The sequence below is a fragment of the Paramormyrops kingsleyae genome, chromosome 9, assembly GCF_048594095.1.
Source record: "Paramormyrops kingsleyae isolate MSU_618 chromosome 9, PKINGS_0.4, whole genome shotgun sequence".
NCBI lineage: Eukaryota > Metazoa > Chordata > Actinopteri > Osteoglossiformes > Mormyridae > Paramormyrops > Paramormyrops kingsleyae.
Window position 1 is genome coordinate 23,937,771 of NC_132805.1, and position 23,882 is coordinate 23,961,652.

At 39.0% G+C, this 23,882-nt stretch overlaps 1 protein-coding gene across 4 annotated transcripts; it reads left to right on the forward strand.

The window, feature by feature from the left end:
- The first annotated feature begins 922 nt into the window (after positions 1-922).
- On the forward strand, positions 923-23,503 carry ddx61 (DEAD (Asp-Glu-Ala-Asp) box helicase 61). 4 transcript variants are annotated; one of them, XM_023833223.2, is made up of 14 exons: positions 923-1,145; positions 2,692-3,629; positions 3,734-3,797; positions 4,010-4,114; positions 4,236-4,365; positions 4,657-4,803; positions 5,260-5,354; positions 16,505-16,627; positions 16,901-17,029; positions 18,736-18,852; positions 19,185-19,248; positions 19,771-19,872; positions 21,593-21,817; positions 22,086-23,503. In XM_023833223.2, the coding sequence occupies exons 2-13, from the start codon at positions 3,439-3,441 to the stop codon at positions 21,796-21,798; spliced, it is 1,473 nt and encodes a 490-aa protein (XP_023688991.1). In that variant the 5' UTR covers positions 923-1,145; positions 2,692-3,438; the 3' UTR covers positions 21,799-21,817; positions 22,086-23,503. The 4 variants fall into 4 exon arrangements, with proteins under 4 accessions (XP_023688991.1, XP_023688989.1, XP_023688990.1 ...); XM_023833221.2 differs by having other exon boundaries at positions 923-1,106; XM_023833222.2 differs by lacking the exon at positions 923-1,145 and adding an exon at positions 1,207-2,390.
- The last annotated feature ends 379 nt before the right edge of the window (positions 23,504-23,882 follow it).

The window sequence follows — 23,882 nt, forward strand, 5'->3', positions numbered from 1 at the left end:
TGTCCTTATAATAGATGTGGATCCACAAATTTTTTCTGTTTTAGAACACCATCAGTTCTTGAAATGTGACTATGAAAACCAGATCTATATACGTATGATATGTGGTGGCTGCTGTTATTCTATCCGCACTTTTTTGCACAATTGATTTTAATTGTGTGAGTGCTGTCAGATATCACATCGCATGGTTTTCAAATTTTTATTTTGCTTTTTCTTCTGAATGACAACACAAATGCACATCGGTCTATACTAAATTTTAGATTCCTATTTGCAGCAAGACAAATCTTAAATCTTGAGTAAAATACCTCACAGATCCAGTCTTCTAAGTTTGAATTAGTTTCCAGAGGTTGGAACATTATAATTTTAATATTGGTCTAGGCTGAGGACCCAATATGATAGGCTTTCATGGGGTCCAAAATGTCTAGCGGTACCGCTGTCTATTCTAGCAACTTAATGCCGATGAGCTAACGCAAACAACTAAACGAGGAACAATCAAACACTTTTGAGGTGGTAACTAAATTTCCGCAGCTATTTTGTGAGTTCATGATGTACAATTCCCGTGTTCATTTTTTCTGTTTCCGTTTTTGTATAATTGTACATATATTTTTAAATGAATTAATAAATATCCCCCGCGACACAGTATTGGATATGCTGCTACACTACAGAAAATCGACAGATGGATTAATAATCATATTCATATAAAAGTCAGTCTAACATACAGTATTCAGTTACATAGCATAATCTCATGAGAAAATGGAGAATTCAACAAATTTGATTAAAAAAATATTGTTTAATATTTTAATGCAATATATTAGAGCGTTAGACGTATGACAATAACTGACGGGTTCTTTAGTTAGAGAACTACATTACCCATCCGGCACCGTGTACCGGCGCCTTTGTAACGTCATGCTTCGGCTTCAGCGCAAAAAAACAGCGAACGAGAGAGAAAGAGGACGGCCATGTTGAATTTCCAAATTTCACATAGAAGAGACAACAATAGAGAAAGACGACTTGATCGTAGTGAATTTCCCGAGAGATCAAATGTTTCAATAGAGCAAATGAAAGAGTCTGTTTTAAACGACTAAAGAAAACCCCATCACCAGGAAAAGGTAGTTGATTCTACGTGCTCTTTTCACTTGATTAAGAAGGTATAACAAACTAAAGAGTCCGATCATGCCAACAACAGCGAAATGTGTGTTCGTAAACCTTAGCTAGCCAGCTAGCTACCCACTATAGTTAAAACAGCACTTTCAGTAGATGAGTTATTGTTTCAAGCAGTATGAGCATTGTCGCCGATATTTGATTTTCGGGGCTCGCGAGTATTTGTATTTAAAAATTTGTAATCAGTTGTGTATAGTAATCCGAGCACTCGTCCGCTCCCGGTAGCCGGATCGTTAGCACAGATTTGCCGCTTTGTTGTCGTCCTCCAATTCGTTGACGAAAAGTTGCTCCGACTTATAGGTTGAAGTTGGGCGCGTGTCGGTGGCTGACAGCTCGCTTGTGCGCCAGCGCGCCCGAGTCGGCTGCACGCGGCTCATCTTTCTCCGGCTCGTGCAGGACTTTTTTGAACGTTTGAAGCATAGCGTGTGACTGGTCCCCCTCTCGCGCCGGCCCGCCGTTACCGCGGGGCTCCGTGTAAATGGCCCGTCTGAATTTTAAAAAGACCTCTTAAAGACCAACTCACCCATTTTGTTACCGGCGGCACAAACTAGTGTTACGCGTCTAGTCTGCCAGCAAAACTTAGCGCGGCGTATTATTGGCTTAACAGAGAGAGTGTTTGTAAATTGCAGCGTGTGCTGTCCTATGGTGTCGTGCCGTGGGTTTTTTTTTATCCTGCTTGACATCGGTTTTTTATGTTTGTAATTCAAGCTCAGTGAGAAAAAAGTCGCTGGCGGTCTAATTGTTTGCAAATCGGTCATTGCTACGGTCTGTTCTAGTTTCAGGCGAATTAACAGTATTTACAAACATATATTTAGCTTTTAGAGTTAATAACTGTAGTAAGGTGAAGAGTTGGTATTGTTTCCGTTAGCTTAATTGAACGACGCTGCCCAAACCGTGAACACCGTACACATTGCGATGTTTTGATATACTTAATTTAAATTTGGCATGCGATTCGCATTTAAAATCGGAATCCTCTTATTAATGTCGTAATTATCAGGCACGGACGTTTAGCTGAAACTCCCAGGATCTGGTTGTCGGGGACGCGGGCTGTGTGCCCAGTGGGAGCCGGAGAATTAGCTACGATCAGCAGATACATGCTGCTCTTTTCCTGCAATAAACAAGGGGTCTGTGTACAATTCGCTTTTAACTAAAGGCATTGCTAACACAGTGCGATACAAGAATACATCTTTATGGAAATAACAGCTGAAAGTCCCGTAGATGAGTACCTACAGGTGTCTTTGGGGTTGGGGCAAAAATCTTCGTGCACTTTATGTGGGAATATTGTTGCGTATTTATGTGTGTATTTTAAGTAACGGGTTATATGTAACGTTTTCTAAAGTTTAAAGTATTCTCTGTGATATTTGTATTGCATTGCATACTATGTCTAATATGTATGTTAAGGGAAAACAAGTAGTGTTTTAAAGGTAAATGATCCGGTCATTTTTACACGAGTGGACTTTAAAGCTGTTCATGCATGGTCTCTCTACAGTTCATGTGTTAATAATGCCCTGACAATGCTCCACATCCTGACAGGTCTGAGAACCGGGACGCTGGCTTGTTTCGCAGAGGAGCCCAGAAGCTGAGACCACCTCTCCTACAGGACACAGAGTAGCCACCTTTTTAGCTGAGGCAGAAAGCAAGAGCCAAACACTGTGAAAGAACCCTACAGAAACTCTACACCATATTTCATTTCGGACTAAAAGCCCCATTGGTGCATTTGCTGCAATTTTCTGTTTTCATCAGGAATACTATTGGTGACATACCTACAAAGCAAGAAGGATAAGACTAAACATCTTATGTGAATTTGAGGGCCATTAAGTGCAAGATTATAAACAGAGAACATCTAAGAGTTCGCGAGTAGGCCCAGTGGGAGGAAAAAACACAAGAAAAAACAGACTTTTGAACTGAAACACCACAAAACTCTGGAAGACTTTGGTCTGTTGAAATTGCCTTAGCTGTTCTTACCCAGAACTTGTATTTCATGATACACGTTTACATATAATTTTCTATACTGTGTGCGTGTATGTAACTTATTTATTCTCATAAATGCTTACTTCTCTTCATATGGAAGAGTATTTGTGTATATAAACTTTTGTACGGCAGATGCTCTTTATTTTGAAGAGTTAATGTGTGTATATAGAATTATATAAGTACAAAAATAAGTTATAAAATCTCAAAAGAACAGTTGTCAGTCTTGCATCTTTAAACTGTTAAGTGATAAGTGAAGGAGCATTTTGAAGACGAGCTTGTGATTTGAACAAATCCGGAGCTTTCTTGGCAATGGCAACTGCAAGAACAGAAAATCCAGCCACTGTGGTCATGGGATTGAACAAGCAAAACGGGCAGATGAGGGGGCAGCCCAAACCTGCCCCTGTTTCTTCAGGACCCCTAGCTGTTGGCTCTCAGCCAGGGAAGACCTCCAGTGCACCTCAGAAAGGAGCTAGTGTCCCGCAGTCTGGCAGTGGCATCAAGTATGTTGTCATGTATAACATTCATCGACTTTGTTCAGTTGTCCTTCTGTCTTGGTTGTCCAATCCCTTTCCCCCCACCTTAAATGTTGCTAAACTTGTTTAAGGTTTGGTGATGATTGGAAGAAGTGCCTGCAGCTTCCCCCGAAAGACCTGCGTGTTAAAACATCTGTAAGTCAGCGTGCTTCTGCTACCACCCAATCAACATTATGCTTCTTTGAGAGTGCACAGTTCGGTACAGGTGCATGTAAAGGTGGAAAAGGCTGACATTCTTGCTTAGATGGACATGACTGCTGTAAATTCTGCTAAAGGTTTTTGCTGCTGCTATGTCCCATCAATACTGATGTACCCCCCCCCCCCCCCCCCACCACCACCACCACCAGGATGTGACAGCAACAAAGGGAAATGAGTTTGAGGATTACTGTCTGAAGCGGGAGCTACTGATGGGCATCTTTGAGATGGGATGGGAGAAGCCTTCCCCCATTCAGGTAGGCTGGTTGCTTTCCTCAGTTGCTTCGAGAACTGTGATATTTAAGCATACTACAAAATGTACCCATACTCTGCCTGACTTGAGACATGCAACCTGATTGTGGTCTCTGTCTTTCTTAGGAGGAGAGCATTCCCATTGCTTTGTCTGGCAGAGACATACTGGCCCGGGCCAAAAATGGCACGGGCAAGAGTGGCGCCTACCTCATTCCTCTCCTAGAGAGGGTTGACCTAAAGAAAGACTACATACAGGGTGAGCCAGTCATCCCCTCCCGTTTTACATGTACATGCTTTCAACCAACCTTTATGATAAAAGACAAGAAGGTTAAGCTTGCACTTCAAGCATGCAGTAATATTTACATGTGGATATTCACTCTTCACGTGTCTGGTTACTGCACACGCTGTACTTCCAGAAGGCTTGTGTACAAGGCACTGACATATGGACAGAGCCCTTGGTAATCACACACGCTCCACCTCCCCGGCCGTCAGCACAGCATGTGCCCTTCAGGGAACAGTTGTGCCTAACCCTGGCCTCCTCCTTCAGCTCTGGTGATGGTGCCCACCCGAGAGCTGGCCCTGCAAGTCAGCCAGATCAGCATCCAGATTAGCAAGCACCTGGGAGGGGTCAAAATCATGGCCACCACAGGGGGCACCAACCTTAGGGATGATATCATGAGGCTCGATGAAACCGGTAGGTTTTGGCTTGGGTATTTGACAGACTCCTTGACTAAATCACTTCTTTACCTTGTATAATTCTTGCTGTTATCTGCTTCTTATTTGGAAAAAAGAAAGAAAAAAAATATATATATATACACACACACACACACACACCTGTATGATAATATATCTGTGTATGTGGGAATGTGCATATTTGTACTTGTGATTTATTAATGTTTAATAACCTAAGATGGCATTCTCTTCAAGTCTGTGTTACTGCAAAATTTGTTCAGATTGAGTAGTTGGGGCACCTGATTTGAATTGCATAGTTTTACACAGGTGGTCCTTTATGTGCATGCTCAGTTTAGTGGCACATCACATACAGTTTAACTTAATATGTTGCTACTGCATTGATTAATGAATTTATAGTTGTCTTTCTTACTGGAATTAATTTCCAGATTTAGTTTTCTGACCTTGTCTCTCTTGCCAGTTCATGTGGTGATAGCCACCCCAGGTAGGATCCTGGACCTGATCAAGAAGGGGGTGGCCAAAGTGGACAGAGTCCAGATGATGGTGATGGATGAGGTGAGATGATATTTTGAAGGCTCTGTTGGGCTGTTGAAGTTTTCCCCAGCAAATCTGAAAATAGGCTGTATATTATGCTGTTGTGGATATGCTAATTTTGCTTGCTACTGTGTTGGTTAGGCTGAGCAGTAAAGCAAAATTGATTGAATTCCCAATGGTGATTTGTTTTGGGAGACGTAGAGTGGTTTTGCATTTACATTTCTCATAATTCCTCCTTTCACATGACTTTGTATGCATGTTGTTTGTCTTGTGGTTATGATTTAGGGTTTATCTGTGTGAGAAACACAAATGCTCAGTAGACATGTTATCCCAAAAAGAGAATTGCAGTGACAAGGGAAGTCAGTCTTGAAGGCTGAAATTGTTTATAGAGAAGGTGGATCTTTGTGAGATATAAGGATAAGCAGCTTTTGCTATATAATTTTCCCATGTTTTTACTGTACTACATCCTAATCAAAAACTTTTCCACAAATCTTTTTGTGCATTTTCTGTAATGCTTTAAAAATCATAATTTTTGTATTTCTGTATTGATAGTCCTTTTTAATGGTTCCCTAAGTTCATTCTAGTTAGTTAAAGATGTCAGTGATATGCTGATTGAATATTGTTGGCCACTTAATATAAGTGTGCGTGGTGTGCGGTTAACCATATGAAAATAATCAATTACAATTTGGTGTAATGCTGTCCATAACCAAGTTTGAGTTGATTTGTTTTGTGTAGTTGCACACCACGAAGTGGTTTATCCGGCTAATACCATGCTTTTAATTAATTAAAATTAAATTTTCAGTTAGAATTTAATAATTTTCCAGTGTGCTCTTAAAAATATAGTGTCCTGTTAGGCTACTCATTGGAAGCAGCAAGTCTATTAAGATACCACAGAATCTGTCAACAGACAGGTGCGTGTGTTTGGAAATCAAGGAAAATTATGCAGATAGTGACTGATTTATGAGTTAGTTGCTTAGGTTTTTATGTCAACATGTTAGTAAAACATTAAAACAATTGAAACGTCAGACTGCCAGAACTAGCTGTTACATGGAAATAATCAACACCCACGTGACATCTCTGGACCAATAAGAAAATAGTATTTACTAGGTCTGTGCTCAGTTATTTATTTCATTGTGTTGCAAATAACACTCTTTATGGCAATATTTTACATCATTTCGACAACGGGGGTGCCAATACCTGATCCATCCCACTTGCCTGATTTGTACCTCACAGCTGTGCATGTGCAGCCTTTTCAAGCATTACCTTTTCTGGCATGGACTGATCCATTTGTTCTGTCATTTTACAGCAAACCTTATTTTTAGTAGATTACAGTGGTCACTTTACTGTTTAGTGAGAATGAGTGTTAATGATTCCGCTGACTGAAAAAATCAGTTTTTGCTTGTCATTTTAAGTGTTCATTTCAAGTGTTTTTCCAGTTTTTGGATCAACACTAACCAAAATATCCCATATCTGAAATACTAATTTATATCAGCTTCAGGTGAAATTCCTGCTATCCAGCCCCATGGTATTTTAGTATACTTATAGCTTTGGATCTCTCTGAACTGAAATATGAAATTTGGTGTATTTTGCGTTCGTTGCAGTTAGAGCTGGGCGATATGGCAAAAAAAATGATCACAATTTTTCCTGTATTGACCGATATCGATAATTATCAATTTTATAGTTTTCCAATGCTGTTCCATGTAATAATGTAATAATCAAAATAATAAAAATAACCCAATTCTGACAAATAGAATGAATACATTGAAATAAACAATATTGGTAAACAAATACTTATTTTCCAACAAATTTTACTGTTTACATACAAAATTCCCTTAAAATTATAAAAGGTTATTGATTTTCAAGTATTCAAAGAAACATAGCTCAAATGAACAAAACCATATAATAATGTAACAATGTGCAAAACTGTATAACATTGCAAATATGTTAAAGGGCAAACATAAAATAAAGCAGGAGAGAACTGACTGCAACAAGTATCTTCCTCTATTCTTGGTCTCTTAAAAACTTTAAAATTCTGTGGTTGAAAAGTATCTAAACCGAACAAATAACACATATTCAAAAAAATGAAAATCATAGTTAGATTTTTTTGTCCGGCGGCGCAAAACGTCACCACGCATCACCATGTCACATGGTACAAAATCCTTGCGAGAGCAAGACGACTTGAGACCGACCGTGTAGCACAAACAGGAACCGCCTCTGTGACGACACAACTTTGCCCTTATTGGCTGAAGATTTTAGTCACACGCATGACGTTTGTATCCCACGAAGTTCCAATGCGTTATCTGCTATTTCTCCCGTAAAGCAGTGAGAACTGGTTTTCAGTTCATTTACCTGGTAAAATAAAGTTTAAATAAATTACATAAATGCTCTAACAGTACACGTAAGTTAGTGGTTTATTTATTGTTAGTTACTGTAATGTTGTGATGCTTTATTTGTTTAATTGTCCATTATGTGAAGAAGGCATTCAAGTAAAGATTGCATTGTACTCTGTACATGACAATAAAAACTTTGAATCCTTGAAATACATGCATTTGATCTTTTTCCTGGCAGCTATCCTTTTACACCGAGCCACCATACACAATAGTTTAATTCACTGCTAATAGTTTATCAGGAGTTGGTTATTGTAAAACAAGTAATGTGCATGCAGGTGATATTTGTATAGATTTATCTACACCCTTCTGGCAGTGCTGCCATTGCAGTCAGGTCTTGCAGACTATGAGGAGTAGAAGTTGTCTGACTTGGCTGCAGTCAGTTTATACTCCACCCCTGCAGCTGCCGGCAGATCTCGCTCCACGTCGCGTCAGCTGCAGACAGACCTAAGCCCAAGTCGAACGCACCCATTGCTTCTTTAAGGGAGGATGGGCAAAATTACAATTTGTAGGTGATTGGCTGTTGTGCTGGCGTTCAGTAAACCTCTGCTCGATAAGCCATGCTGAAGTGACTCAAATCAGATTTTTTGCCTTAATGTGACACAGATCTGATCTTTTCAGGGCTGTGTGGACACGCAAATCTGATCTTTTCAAATCAGATTTGTGTCACTTTCATATGTGGTACTAAGTCTCATACGTATCCGATTCCCGGCCATGCTACCTGAACGCTCAGATCGGAATTCGTGTGGCTTTTTGCTTATACGCATGCGCTGACAGAGGTACTCAAATGTAGCCCTCGACATTCTGAAGTTCTCTACAAACTGCTCATCTGTCTATCCATCCACATCACGGTCCCACCATTGCTGGCTCCTTTCTCGTACCCACACATCTCTCACGTTCCAGCAATAACTGCGAAAACAGAAAAAGCTAGCCGCCTGACTTTTTCTCCTTTTCGACCTGCTCATGTACCGCTGATTCACTGTTTGTTGTCCACCAGAGAAAAGTGCAATACATGCGTGAGCTACTAACGCCTCCATTTTTAATGCCATTAGTCGTCCCACAGATATGACGTTTTTTGTTGTTGGTGACGCAGTTGACCCGTATAAAAACGTATCAGTGTGCGCATGTGTAACGTTTCGGAGGACCGATGCGTTCACATTACAGTCAGATACAGGTCACTTGTAGTTATGAATGTGAACTGTCAAGATAGACAAATCCGATCTGAGCAAAAAAACGGAATTGAACGATGTGGCTGGCGGTGTGAATGTAGCCAAAGTGGTACAAATCAGACATTGTAAAATATGCCGTAAAGTGTAATGCTGCACGTGTACAGACGTGTGAGGTACATATCAGGCAGGTAGTACAGACCGTACTTTACAAATTATTCCGCAAATTTGGTCCCCACATTTCAAACACTAGTAATTTGAAAAACGTTTCCTATTTACCCTTTAATATTTTATACATTACCATTTTATATTTTGTTACATGCTTAATTGAAAATTGTAAATTAAAGGAGAAAAATAATTACATCTGCCTTTTATTTGTCGAGCATATACAGTGGTACCTCAGAACTCAAATTTAATCCGTTCAGAACTCCGGATCGAATCCTAAGAAGTTCGAGTTGTGATCGAATTTTCCCCATAAGAGATAGCATTTAAACACAAAATGAACCGGATAAAACAAGAAGAGCATATACTGTACTAAACACATCTAAGCACATTTATCAAAAAGTTACAAGTTATTTGTAAAGTAAGAAAATAAATGTATCCAAACAATGTGTCCTACCCCGATCGTCCAATACTTCCGTGTGCCACGCCCCCTCATTAACCCCGTGTGGAATCCCCGTGTGATCAGCTGTTTCTGGTTGTTGTCATTAGTCCTCTGTATTTCGTCTACGTTTCAGTTTGTTTCCCCAGTCCGGTCATTGTATTGTCCGTCTGCGTTTTGTCTGCCTTACCTGTAATTAAACTCCATATTCCCCGATACCCTGACATCTGCGCCTTTGTCTCTGTTCCGTCCCTGCTCCGCACAACAGTATTATTATAATTGAACGTATTAATGGTTTATTATTAATATTAAAACAATGAATAAGAAATCTATATTTTAAAATGTATTTTATTATATAATAATAATTACTGTTACTGTCTTGTCTAAATGTATTTTTACTGTCCAAATATATGTATTCAGTTAGTGTAAACATGCACAGCTATCACAGCTAATGCAAGGCTGAGACTGAGCAGCCTTTCTTTCCATTGAGAGACGAGCCACATGACTCATTTCCCGCCCGTACAAGTTATCTTAGGTCGGCATTCACGGTTTGAATTCTGAGATTCAGATCGATCTCTAGGTAATTTTTTTTCGAACTGGTTGGTTCGACTTTTAAGAAATTCGAGTTCTAATGAGTTTGAGAACTGAGGTACCACTGTAATTAAAAATGTAGTGAGAAATGCCTTTCCATCTGGTCATTTTATATAAACTATTAATTGAATTTACAAAAAAGTGCTATATTGAGATATGTATCTTTATTGGAATATGAAATGACAACTTTATATATGTGAGATTTTGGTCATATCACACAGCCCTAGTATTTACCAAAGCGAATAAATAAACAAGTATATAATTTATTTCTGCTTATTAATGGTCTGTCATGTTAGCTTTCTTATCTTAACAGGTTATTGTACTAGCTAGGCTAATTGACTGGAGGTTGGGAGACCTTAAATCTGCATGCAGTGTGGTCTAGCAGAACCAAGTTTGACTACTTATTTCTTGATAAAGAAAATCATCTTTTCAGTAAGGCTGGGAAATTTATCACATTGACGCGTTGTTAATTTAAAAATCATGATGCATTATTTCTTTGATCATGTTAACGCAAGCAATGTTTTGTTACCCAAATGGGAGGAGAATATGCGCACAGCTTGTAATAGAGATCTATAGTATTACTTTCTGGTTGTAAACAATGTGAAAATTTAGGTCGCAATGTTGCACATAACTCCGAGCAAAAATCAAAACATTCAGTTAGCGTCTTATATGAAGCTGATGTTACCTGATTTTGTTTCATTTAAAAAAAAATTATCAGATGAGGCATTCATAGGATTGAAGGCTTATGTCTTAAAATCATAAGATGTTTCACCTTATGAAGTGCACATTAAATGATTTAGACTTCTCTTTTTAGAGCCATTTGCCAAATAGATTCAAGATTTTAGGTTGATTACTTGATCTGGGTTAATTAGTGTTTAGTACCTGTGTTTTGTAGGAATGGCACGGTTCATGAAAAAAAACCGTACCGTTCGGTCCGCTTGTCTCGGTTCGGAGCATGCATGCGTCGCATGGTTCGACGGTTCATGACATGCGCAATGTAGCCTCGTGCCCCGTATGTGACATCAGTGTGTTTCCCTTTCGCGCGAAAGAATAGGCTATATGCACAGAGCGGTGTGACGTAGTTCCGGTAAAAGTTCAGCCAGCTAAGTAATTTCTGGTAGCCTTTCGTTTGCTGCGTTTAGCTCGTGTTTTCGGCGTTTCCACCCTGTCTCTGAAGAAAACGTTTAAATTTCAGCCAACCGATAGCACAACATCTGAACACTGTTGTACGCCTTTTGTTGTGTGACTTTATTTAATGTGCGGTTAGGCACTTTGTTAAAGAAAATTAAGTTATCTGTGACAAAGCACTCCAGTGAGTGTCATGCCTCGATCGTCCGCTCCTTCCGTGTGGCACGCCCCCTCGTTAACCCTGTGTGGATTCCCCGTGTTTACCAGCTGTTCCCGATTGTTGTCAAATTTGTCATTACTCCATTGTATTTAGTCCGCATTTCTGTTTCTTTCTCCAGTCCGGTCATTATATTGTAATTCTGCTTTACCGCTCGTCTGTGTTCCTTTTGCTCATTAAACCCCGCATTCCCCCAATCCTAGGTCTCCTCGCCTCTGCTTCCCCAGTCAGCGTTGTAACAGTGAGCCTGCTTCCATGCTGCAATGTGAACATTTGCCATGTTCCTAAAAATTCTGTTTATTGCACAGTGTCTGACCACACTGACCTACAGGCTATTGCCAGATGATCATACTAGACATATCAACTGGACATATTTTGCACTATTACAGATTGATGTCTTGTCTTGTACATACACAGAAACTGATTTTATCGATTACTCAAGAACATTCAATATAATTAATACAATTTTTTTCACGTTTGCTTTAAGTCAAGTCAAATTCAGTTTATGCATGATTACATGATATAACTTTTTTAATACTGTATCCTAAATTGTGGATAATTAAGCTATATATCATATGCTGAAGTACATTTCTGGAGTGTTAAAGATTAAAAGAAAAAATAACAAGAACCGTACAGAACCGAAAACCGTGACCCTAAAACCGTGATACAAACCGAACCGTGGGTTTTGTGAACCGTGCCACCCCTAGTGCTTTGATGTTTATGTACCAGTCAAGTTTGAATACATCTGCCCATAGAAGTTTATTTGTACTAGTGTTGGGCGGTATACCAGTTCATACCGAAAACCGGTTTTTATTATTGTTAGGATATGAATTTTTCTTATGCCACAATACTGGTTTAAATAGCCTGCACAACGTTCGGAAAGTGGCACAGCTGGAAACTGTTTAAGGGGGGGGACCTTTTTCACTGCTGCACCGCTAAAAATGTACCGCGAAAGATCAGAAACTGAAGATATAGCCAACGCTGGAGTTGAAAATAATGAGACACTGGGGTTGTCAAAAAATCGATTCTCAGATACTAATTTTTAATATCGATTAGTATCTGATTTTCACCATTATTGATACCAACAGTGCAGCTTTCACCACAATTCACACAGCATCACTGCAGTGCAGGCGCACGTGCATGCACACACTCGCGCAGCCCCTACCCTCCTCTCAATAACCGCTGAATGCATTCACGCTGGTTAACACACACATACCGAGTTGGGCAAACATGGCATATGCTGCAGTTGAAGGCCCTACGCAAGCTGCTTTAGTGAAAAAAACAAAACGCAAAAGTGCCGTTCAGAAGTATTTTGCCGACGAGCATGGAAAGGCTAAGGATGTCGATAAGCCTCTATGCAAACAGTGCTACAAAGTTGTGGCGACGAAGTCAAGTAGCATGTCAAACTTGGCGACGCATATTAAAGCTCATTTTCCAGCAACACTGAAATATTAAACACTTATCAAAAATTTTTACTTGGCCGGTGCACACCTTAACATTAGCCTTTTATCTTTAAGCACATTAGCCATATGTTATCATTAGGGGTGCAACGATTTTTCAACATTGTCGACAAAAATCAACAATAAAAATAGTCGCTGACGAATTTGATTGTCGATAATTGTCGTCAGATGTATTTTTAAATGGAGTGACACGTTTTCCTTCCTTTCTACCTGTGCAATACTACCGCTTTCCAATAGACTGCACCAATACACCACACTGGTGAGATTCGCTCTTGCGCAATAGCATTCAGCGACAGGTAGAAGAATGGCGGCCACAAATCAGGCATCATCTTGTATTAAACGCTCTAAAGTCTGGGACACATGGATTAAGGTTTTCCGTTGCTATGACGGATTTCTGTCAACTGAGTGCACTAAAGGTTAATAATGAGATTTATGTAGATCCGAAGGAAAAAATGGGAAGGCTGGAAAGGCTGTATTTCTTTTGTTTAATTACGATTTAATTATTCTTCCTAAAAATAAACATCATGGTTTTGGCAGTTCACTTAAACATTGACGGCTGCGGAGTAGCCTACAGGCTGCAAGCTATTTCCCGACGCATGTTTAAGATGCCAAACTTCATAGTAAGGAGAAAATAATTCCCCAGCATTTAGTGCCACATCAGTCTCAAAGGCTTTTAATGTCCCAAAACAAAGACGAGATCTGCAAAAGGGTGAATGGCATGGGCTTCTTGTTGCCTGGCGTATCCAATAATAATAATAATAATAATAATAATAATAGGGCATAATATTAGGCTAGTAGTAGTATATTTTACATTTTCAAAAAAGATTGGAATAGAGCGTATTTATGTTTGGAAGTCAGTGGTGTGTCTCATTCACTAATAGTAGCTAACAAAGGTCAGAAAACAGTGGAGAAAACCCATTTGCTTAAATAGATAAAGAAGCCAAAACTCCAAAGCTCAAGATTCAGGAGAGTGGCTCCGATGTCGCAAGTGCTGTGAGAGCTTATGCTTCATTAAAAATAAATAAATAACAGCAGTTTTGAAGTCCGTTTTCTTGCTGTTAACAGAGGAATGGCAGTGGGAAGCTGCTCTAAATTTCCCGTATTTTGGGTCGGGATCTTGGGATTTTTCAGCCTGCTTTAAAATTAGTTTTTATTTGTAATCATAGGCTATATAAATAGCTGATATGACAAGAAATTACCGTGCATCTTAACCTCTATACCGCAAATGAAGTAGGAATTAGCATATACAGGTTAAAATGCATGATAATTTCTTGTCATATCAGCGCAAATGCACATAAAATACGTACACATTTGCACTGTCACAGCAATGGATTGCCGCACGTATCGCTTTTAAAGGTGAATGTGTACTTGCGTACCAGTTATATGCAGCCCTGATTATAACAAAGATTGTATCAGAAATTCGGATCGGTATCGGCGCCAATCCAGACCTATTTGACAGATCGGGTATCAGCCATGTGTGACCAATCTACGTCCTATACGTACTTATTTAGTTTTTGAGAAATCTCTAAAAAGATAGCTTCTATTTCGTGTTAAATCTATTTGCACAATCAATCCCACGACAGCTCTTTCCCATTTTACATGTGTTTTTTGCGGCATTCAAGTCGAACAATAACCTCATGCTAAATGTAAAAGCTGGTAGCTAAATAGGAGCCATTTTATAATTATGCAATTTATAATCAGATTAGTCGACTAATCGTTTTAATAGTCGATGACTATTTGACTATGAAAATAGTTGTACGTTGCAGCCCTAGTTATCATTAAGGTTAGTGGATAGGCGCAATGGCTAATAAAATAATACGGTTAATGTGGGAACAATGCAAAAACGTAAAACAAAAATGTGTCCTGTAAAATGTGGTAAACGCTCAGTCATAGTTAAAAAAAATAAATAAAATAAAATACCATTGTATACCGTGAAATCGATATAACTTTGAAAAATACCGTGATATAAATTTTTGGTCATATTGCCCAGCTCTAATTTGTGCAATCCTCTACATTTAAGAACGATTATAAACAAATAACAACTATAAAATTATTATGCACTGACTAAAGTTTTTTTTTAAATTATTATTATTAACTTGTTTGGGAGGGGTACTCAGAAAATATGCCGGTTCAAATCCCTGGGTCGGCAGAGTGATGTCACCATTGGGCCTTTGAACCCCAATTTTTCCAAGGACTGGCTGACCCTACTGTCTCCTCTATGGCAGTTTCGTGAGGTGGCTTCCTGGGATGCTTTTCCAGCTGTCCCGAAGGAGGTCCCCCATATGCTAAGCATTCATTTGCAGCTTTTCCTTAACTGTCTGGTCAGACTCCTCAAAAACCATCTGATGCGACACTCTATCACCCTCCTTTGTAGGCAGCTTGGTGTGTCCAAACTTTTGGTGTACTCTATTAATTGCCAAGGTGTGTGATTTTAAAAAAAGTTTAACATCCCTATTTGTAGTACAATGTCCTGTCCTATCACATTCTGTTCATCAGGCCTTTTTGAAAGCACTAAAATTCAGCATGTACTTGTAGTGTTTTTATTGGAAAAGAATTATCTGTATATAACAAGTTAAATCATTGAAGAAATATTAAAATATGGGTCACTCTCATGAACTTGAGAATTCTTCAGAATAAAAATTGTGATGGTGAAATACAGGGTTTGTTTTTTGTGTAGAGCAATTACCTAGCCTTTTTAGTTATATTCATTGTCATTTATTGCTCTGATTTGATGATTTTCCTCACATAGCTAGCCAAAAATTAGTAACACAAAAATACATAAACTTTTTAAATTTTTCAATTTTTAAGGTAGCCCACAATAAACAATTTGTATGTTTCTTCAGTTTCTTTTGTTAATTTTGTTGATTGATGAAATATTTTTACACAAAAAAAACTAATTGCCTGAGGCAAAATTGAATGTTTTAACGATGACATTGTATAATTTCAGTTTGTCTTCAAACTAATTTTAAAAATAAGCCAAAATCAATATATTTTGATAATGAGTTTATGAAAATGACCTGCGTTCTACATTCTACATTAATTTGGCCATCCAATGTATAAATACATATGATTATAAGTTTTAATATTAGGTGTAATTAAGAGATTGATCACAGAAAATGGTGCATTTTAATTCTTAATGGATTCCCAGCCCTACATTTAACCTTTTTAAATGTCTGACATATTTTGAAGTATTCAAATATATCAGGTTAAGAGAACTGCACTTTTATGTACCTGTTACGCCTTTTCAAAGTAGTGGATGAATCATGTGTGAATCTCCAGTTTTGCATCCTGAGAGCAGTGGGCAGTTCCATCCATGCATTAGTGCTGTCTCTTGATGTTTTAATTTCAGGCATGAAAGTTGTAGGAAACCATAAAGGAAACCATTGACCTATATAAGTGGAAAAATGTCAGGGAAAAAATACTTTCATATTCTCAGTGAGCATCTTACTAGAGATGTTTCTGCTGTGAGCAGAAATTGCGTTGGGAGTGAGATTTAATGATACAGGCATCTGGGGGGAAACTTGTCCTCCAAAATCAGGACAGATTATCTCTTATGCTGGGATTTGTGTGCATGCTGCCAGGATAGGCTTTGTTTTCTGACTACCGACACCCTTTTTTTAGGCGGACAAATTGCTGTCGCAAGATTTTGTGGTACTAATCGAGGACATCATTGGCTTCTTGTCCAAGAACCGGCAGATCCTGCTGTACTCTGCGACCTTTCCCATCAGTGTCCAGAAATTCATGGTAACAACACTGTGTTATATTTTGTACTAATCTTCCTGGTTTGGAATCGGCCCCCGATTCTGTTTTAAACTCTAATTGTGTTAAGCATCAGTAATCTATCTGACTCTGTCACCCTTTTCCTGAAAAGCTTATCGATTCCCCCATTTTTGCCTGAACAGGAATAACATGTTCTGTGTGAGTGAGAAGTATTATGGGCTATGTTTTGTTACTGGGAATTCTGGCCTATGTAGTCTGTTTAACTCTTTGTCCATCTGTTTGTCCACTCCTCTGTAGGCAAAGCACCTGCAGAAACCCTATGAGATTAACCTGATGGATGAGCTGACTCTGAAGGGCATCACCCAGTACTATGCGTATGTGACTGAGAGGCAGAAAGTGCACTGTCTCAACACACTCTTCTCCAGGGTGAGGAATACCTGCGTGTTCTCCTGTACACTTATACCCCATTATCTGGCTGGAATTTATTACTGGAAACAGCTTGAATATGAATAGCAGGAAGATATTTCCATTATTTCTTATGGGGAAAATGAGTTTGTTCCAGGTTAATCAAAGAAACATCAGAAATATACGTTTCTTAAAAGTACCATTTTCAACATGATTGAGGTCTTTTACCTAACCACTACACAGTTTCCTATTTATATCATATATAGTATTTTTTTGCAGTACCATACATTATGCTTTGTAATAACAGACATTTAAAAGTAAATGAAAGCAATGTGTAATGGGCTGTTCCCTTAATAGTTTACTTTATTTATTGCTGTCCCAAACGATTATTCTTTAAATGATTAATCTAGCTGTTGTTATTATTATTATTATTATTTCGATTATTCAACTAATTAACAACTAATTTTTCAATTGATCTGATGATAAATTTATTGATAAATTATTTTCAAGTTAGTCATTTAATACAACAATTCACACTCTCCCCCACACAGGCAAATCTGAAATTCTCATTAACATTTCAATTTATGAAAACATTTCTTAAATATTAGAGCATTATTAACAAAAAAGGCAAATCTTAAGAAATTCAATAGGATTTCTGTTAGACTGAAGTTAATAATCACTGCAATAGTCTTTACTTATTTCAGTACTCCAATTTGACTTTAATGTTGAAATAGATGCTAAAACATGGAATGATTTCATAACTAGGGAAACATGTTAACAAACACTAGCAAAGGTAGCTTATAGTTAAGCTTACTTCAGTGAGCAAGGAACAATTTAGGCTACAGTGTGTAAGAGTAGTCGTAAACGATAATTTGTCTCACTCTTACATGACAGAATAAACAAACAGAAAATATAAAACTGCTGAAACGCAGCCATGTTGCCTCATGCGTTGGGGAGGGGGGGGGGAGCGGCAAATTTCCTTTTTGCAGGGTGGTAGGAAATGTCTCATTAATAATTATGAGAGAAGTGCTACATGATTGGCCAGTGCATGTCTTACAAAATAGTGCAGCACTGCTGGCCCCGGCAATATTAGACAAAACTATATCGTAATTCAATATATAATTAATATAGTTTTAAGTGCGAGCAGTGAAACAACTAGCCCGCTTATTAGCAGAATAACTTTGTATTGTAAAAGAAAACATGCCACAGATCCAATAAATAAAATATTGTAGCTCTTAAGTGACGAAGAGATCATTAGGTGTACAGTAAAGTTCAGTTATTAGCAGACTTTTTTTGTGCAATTCTTAAAATGAATTGCTCCCGAGGGGATAAAGTACTTTCCCTTACAATATGTTTAGCTTATCACTTGCATTGCAGTTAGAAAACATTTACATAGTTTTACACAATTTGTCGACAGTAAAATTCCATGTTGACGCATTTTTATAATCAACATCGATTACATCAAATAATCATCCCAGCCCTAGTTTACTTACCAACTGAGCAGAGTTGAGTGGCTCTTATGAATGTACGGTGTCGCTTGTACTATTTCTGATATATTTTTGCTGCGCTTCAATGCGACTCAAACCAAACATCTTACTTGATGTTCACACCAAACAATACTTGATAAGGTTATTATTTATGGCTCCTTTACTCAGGAATTCAAACACTGGGAGTTAGAATACAGCTTTCATCCACCTCTAACAATTGCTGACTTCTGCACCCCACAGCTGCAAATAAACCAGTCCATCATTTTCTGCAACTCCACTCAAAGAGTGGAGCTGCTGGCCAAGAAGATCACCCAGCTGGGTTACTCCTGCTTCTACATCCATGCCAAGATGATGCAGGTTAGTTTTGCGGCCATCAGACTGCGAGCGTGGTGGGTATAAGAATTCACCGGTGAGTGGCTCTGTGGGCTAATCCTATGATTACAAGGTCGACCGTTTTGAGTAGCCACGTGCCCTTGAGAAAAGCCCTTAAGCTCCAGCTCCAGGGGTCCTGCATGCTGGCTGACCCTGTGCTGTGAGCCCAAGCTTGCTCTCAACTGTATGTGTCTATGTATCTCATGGAGAATATGATTGGGTAGGTGAAGAGAAGCATAGGAATTACCTGTACTTGTGCAAATGGCAAATGAACCAATTGACCGACTGACTGACTGTACTCCCCATGGGATCTGCAGGAGTACAGGAACCGTGTGTTCCATGACTTCAGAAATGGGCTGTGCAGGAACCTGGTCTGCACAGGTGGGTGTCATGTTGCTTTTTCTGCCTATTAGTTACTTTTGTTGGCTCATGTTTGTCAGTGTAGCTCCAAAATAAAATGTAATTTTAGTCTGTTGTAATTATAACTTTGCTTTTACACGGGCATAATTTTAGTGGTAGCTGCAAATTGTATGTAAAGTCACACTTGGCCATCTTTCTCAGTTCACAGTTGAATGTTGACAAAGATTTTAATGGCTTTGGTTTAAGCTATAATTTATATTAATATTAATTTATATTAAATTATTTAAAATGAAGGTTTATATGTTATATAAATTGTGTAAATGTAATGTTCATGCAGTATTTGACCAGTATGCTGGACTAAAGAAAGAGAAATGTTACCCATATTTGCATTTGCCATGAAGCCGCAGTGGATCACTGGAACATAACTTCTGTTAAGGGATGAAATGCTTTTTGCTGCCAGACTTGTTTTCTTTCTGATATAACTGTAACTTGAAGTCTGTCATGGCAGTGGATTTATGCTTTATCTGTCTTTCCACAAACCAGATCTTTTCACCAGAGGAATTGACATCCAGGCTGTGAATGTTGTCATCAATTTTGACTTCCCAAAAAATGCTGAAACTTACCTTCATCGTATTGGCAGATCAGGTAAGGTGGCTGCAGGGGGGCTGTCAAGCATAGTGGTATTCCAGCAGCTCCTGTGTCAGAATGATACAGCAGTCTAATTTCTATTCTCTTGATCATGTTAGATTTTCTTGTTTTATGATCCTTCAGTTTTTTTTTGAACAGGGAACATAAACTAGTCTGGTTTTTTGCTTGTGTCTTATTTTAGGTGTTAACATTTAAGGGGTGCTGTCATACCACAGAACTTTTTTTCTGGAACCAAAAACTTTCTCCAGAACTAGCAACTTTTGTCACATTCTCACTGTAGGAGCTGGGCCCGATTGTAGTTCCTCGGAGGCAATTCCAGAACCCTTTTTTTGGTACCTTCTCCAGACTAGGTTTCATTCAAACACATAGTACTGGGGAGGCACTTGCAGCTATAGCTTGCTGATTGTTTGACCACAAGTACCACAGCTAACTTGAAAGTTACATGGAAGCTCAGGAAAAGTGATATAATTAGTGGATCAAACATTAATCAGATGGAATTATTATTGTACTTCAGTTACATTTAACAAATACATTTTTTGCTTGTCTCCATATTTCTACATTGGAAAATTCGATCCATAACCTATACTTTTCTGTAATGTTGTTGGTGCCAGCAGTGAAACTTGCCAGTACTTATTAATGGGATAACGTTACATTGTTTGTTATTCTCTGGAGATCGATCTGATGGCCAGATTTAATAATGAAATATAAACATGTCACAGATCATATGAATAAAATATAAATATAAGGCAGTGTCCCAGTTTTGATCTCAATCACCCCCCCCCCCCCCCCCCCGGTAATTAACAAATAATATAACAAAACAACTTGCTCATTCTCCATTGTTTTGGAGTGTCGGTGTAGTTTTTAATTGATAAACCATTGATCCCGGTTGGGAAATTCTCTTTACACCTCTCCCAACTTGCTCTCTGTTCATGAGAAGGGGCTGGCCACCGGTTGCGGCGCTAATGGAGCGGGAGGTTAAGGGCCTGCAGATGAGCCAAGGCTGGGCTTGAACCGGTTATGGTCTGATCACAGGCACAGAAGCTTAGCCCATTCACTTTATGTATGAAGCTTAACCTCTGAGCATTTTACAACTTCCATACTTATTTAGCATCAAAGTAACTGTTCCTGTTGCGCAGTGTGAAAGTGCCACAAAAGTAGCTAGGAGCTTCGACAGTCCCCAGTCGAGACAGCCCAGGAATTTGTGGCCAGGGACCAGCTCTGCTATGTGAAAGTACCTATTGTAGTCTTGGTTCATTCAGTCACCTAAATTTTAATCGAAATTCTGAGTTTTGTACTACTGGAGCATTCGGCTAAGGTGAAATAATGACTTTGTTCCGTTGACCTTGGAGGTTGGAAGTCAGAGCTGGGAATGCCGTCACAACAGAGTTAACTATATTGCAGTATAACAAGTCAGAAACCCATTTAGTAATACCAATACTAGCCAGGTTCCTTGTTAGCCATTGTTAGCAATGCCAGTTGATAATGCATTACGTAGTATTTGGCGCATACAAACAACACAGCAACATGTAACATATAGCAGTTGGACAGTGCTGTGTATATGTACGACCAATTTAATGAGACAAGTAATACATAAGTGTTAATAATATGACATTTGAAATGTCAGGTCATAAAATCACTGTAGTTTTGACAATGACTATGGTGCAAAAGTTTAAGACTTTACCTTTCTTGTTTGTGACTAATTGTGGCCCTCCTTCAGGGAGATTTGGTCACCTGGGCCTCGCCATCAACCTGATTACATCCGAGGACCGCTTCAACCTGAAAAGTATCGAGGACCAGCTAGTGACTGACATCAAGCCCATTCCCAGCAGCATCGACAAAAGCCTCTACGTGGCTGAGTTCCACTCTGCCAACCCAGACCGCGAGGGAGAGGAAGGGGCTGGCGAGGCTGGCAACAAACCCTGAGAGCTGCATGGCCCCACCGGTACGAGACAGCCCTTCTATGGCATGTTGCTGTGGCATGTTGCTTCCGTTGAGTGCTGAATATTGCTCACTGCTTCTGCAAGCTGAAGCTTCTAGCTCCTCATGCACTAAATATTTTTTTCTGCTAAAATATGACGAGGCGGCTTTCAAAGTTTTTAAAAATTTCCTTCATTTGCCGACATTTACTATAAAAATAAAAATAAAATGTTTGATGCAACAAAGTTTTTATTTTTTTAAATGCTTTAACTAATTTCTGTTTCCTTTTCTAGGGGAATAGGACATACCTGGCTTTTGCACAAAATCTGCTTCTGCACAAAGACATCAGACTTTTTTTCTTTTTTTTGTCCCACCACCCCCAACTGGTCAAAGCTTTCCTTTCATTCTGATCAAATTGCCAGCAGAATTGTCTGTTGTGCTATTTTGTGTCCAAACTAAAAAATCCCTCCAAGTGAACATCATTCCCTTCCAGCCAAGTTAACTTCCTGGAGAGAGTCTCTCTGCGGTCACATTGTTTTGCTGTGCCATCAGCACATATTGGAATTTACTATTGCAATACATAACCAAAGCTGCGTGGGCTGTATGTGCGATTGCTGTGCTTTAAGAAGTGAAATAAACCGACCCGCCCTAATAGTGTGATGTAAACATGTCCAATAAGAAAGGCAGCTAGATATGTGTCAGTGATTTTTCCAAAAGCTTAGAAAACCCTGCTGCATTCCGGGCCAGATTAACACTGAATCCCCTTCATTTGGCTTTCAGGATTTGCAGTTTGTCTTGCACACGCACTCACACGCACGCTCACACTCACACACACACACACACACACACACACACACACACACTAAGTGCCTTAATCCTTCCTGTAGACACTTCCACATTCACAGAGAACCTAGCAGTTTGGCATGAGGCGACATCGCCTTGGCTTGCATCCTTCCCACTTGTGGCATCAGTATAGTGCAGCATACTATTTGCCTGAGTCTGGTTTCACTTTCCGTATGGAAGATGAGCATATGGTACCTAGAGAACTCCCAAACATGTAGCAGAATGAGATGATGTGGAAGAGGTGTAGTCGTCGTCTTCATCACAGTTATTGGGCAGCTCTGAATTTCTTATAACCACAGACTTTATCCAGACTTTTGTCATAATGAAAAGATTGTTTTCTAGGATGAAGCATTGTGGGCTTGTCATTCTTCTCTGAAAGCGTCATGGAAGGTGTTTTATGCAATATAAACATACACACATCAGCACAAAGGCTTTTTCACTTGTTCATTTTGTTTGTAGACCAAGGTGAGCAGACTGCATATGGTGCAAGCCATGTGTTCCAAAGCTTCATGAAACATACAAATTTACACCTTTCACAGTGATATGTTGGACGCTGGAACCAATATGGCTGGTTCGGTTTACAGTGCTATATATTTTTAATGATCAGAGAATTTTGGGGACAGTAGCTATCAAATTGTCGTCGTGGACCAGTAGTGTTTTTTTCTTTTTGTGACCTCAAGATGAATATTGGAGACAGTTGGACTTTTTCTTCCTGTGTTATTTTTAGTTTACCTTGTCACGTGGAAGTGCAGCTTGTTTAACTGGAAAATGTAACGGGCAGATAAGCCAAAGCTTTTTGCTCCAAATGTTCCTGCCAGGTCTTGTCATACCCCCCAGGCGCAAAATAAAGTCTCCCTCATACTCCAAACCTGTTTTGTTTTGTCCTTCTCTTCCCCCCATCGCCCCCCTTCAGTTCATTTCTGTGTGTGGTTGAAATTGTAGAAAATGGTGCCTGTAAAGTATTGCACATTGGAAACTTTGATAAAAGGATTTATATATTTGAGAGTAAGTTAAAGCACTGCCGAAGCTTATTTCTTATATATAATTTTGTTCCAGGGAGTGTCATGCATACCACCAGTACCATTACATCCGAATACCCAATACATAGATTAAAATTTCTATGGAGCAAAAATCTTTGGCACACTTTTAAATGTTTTTTTGGTCAGTTTTCTAGCATGAAAGTACTTGTTTTCTACATATTTTTTCACAATGTAAATTGATTTATGGCATCTGAGGAAAAAATATTT

Bases quoted from the DNA above. Each gene is read 5' to 3' on its own strand.
- ddx61 (XM_023833223.2), top strand. From the start codon at position 3,439: ATGGCAACTGCAAGAACAGAAAATCCAGCCACTGTGGTCATGGGATTG. The intron at 17,030-18,735 runs GTGAGGAATACC...TGCACCCCACAG, and splicing joins TCAACACACTCTTCTCCAGG to CTGCAAATAAACCAGTCCAT. The intron at 19,249-19,770 runs GTGGGTGTCATG...TCCACAAACCAG, and splicing joins CAGGAACCTGGTCTGCACAG to ATCTTTTCACCAGAGGAATT.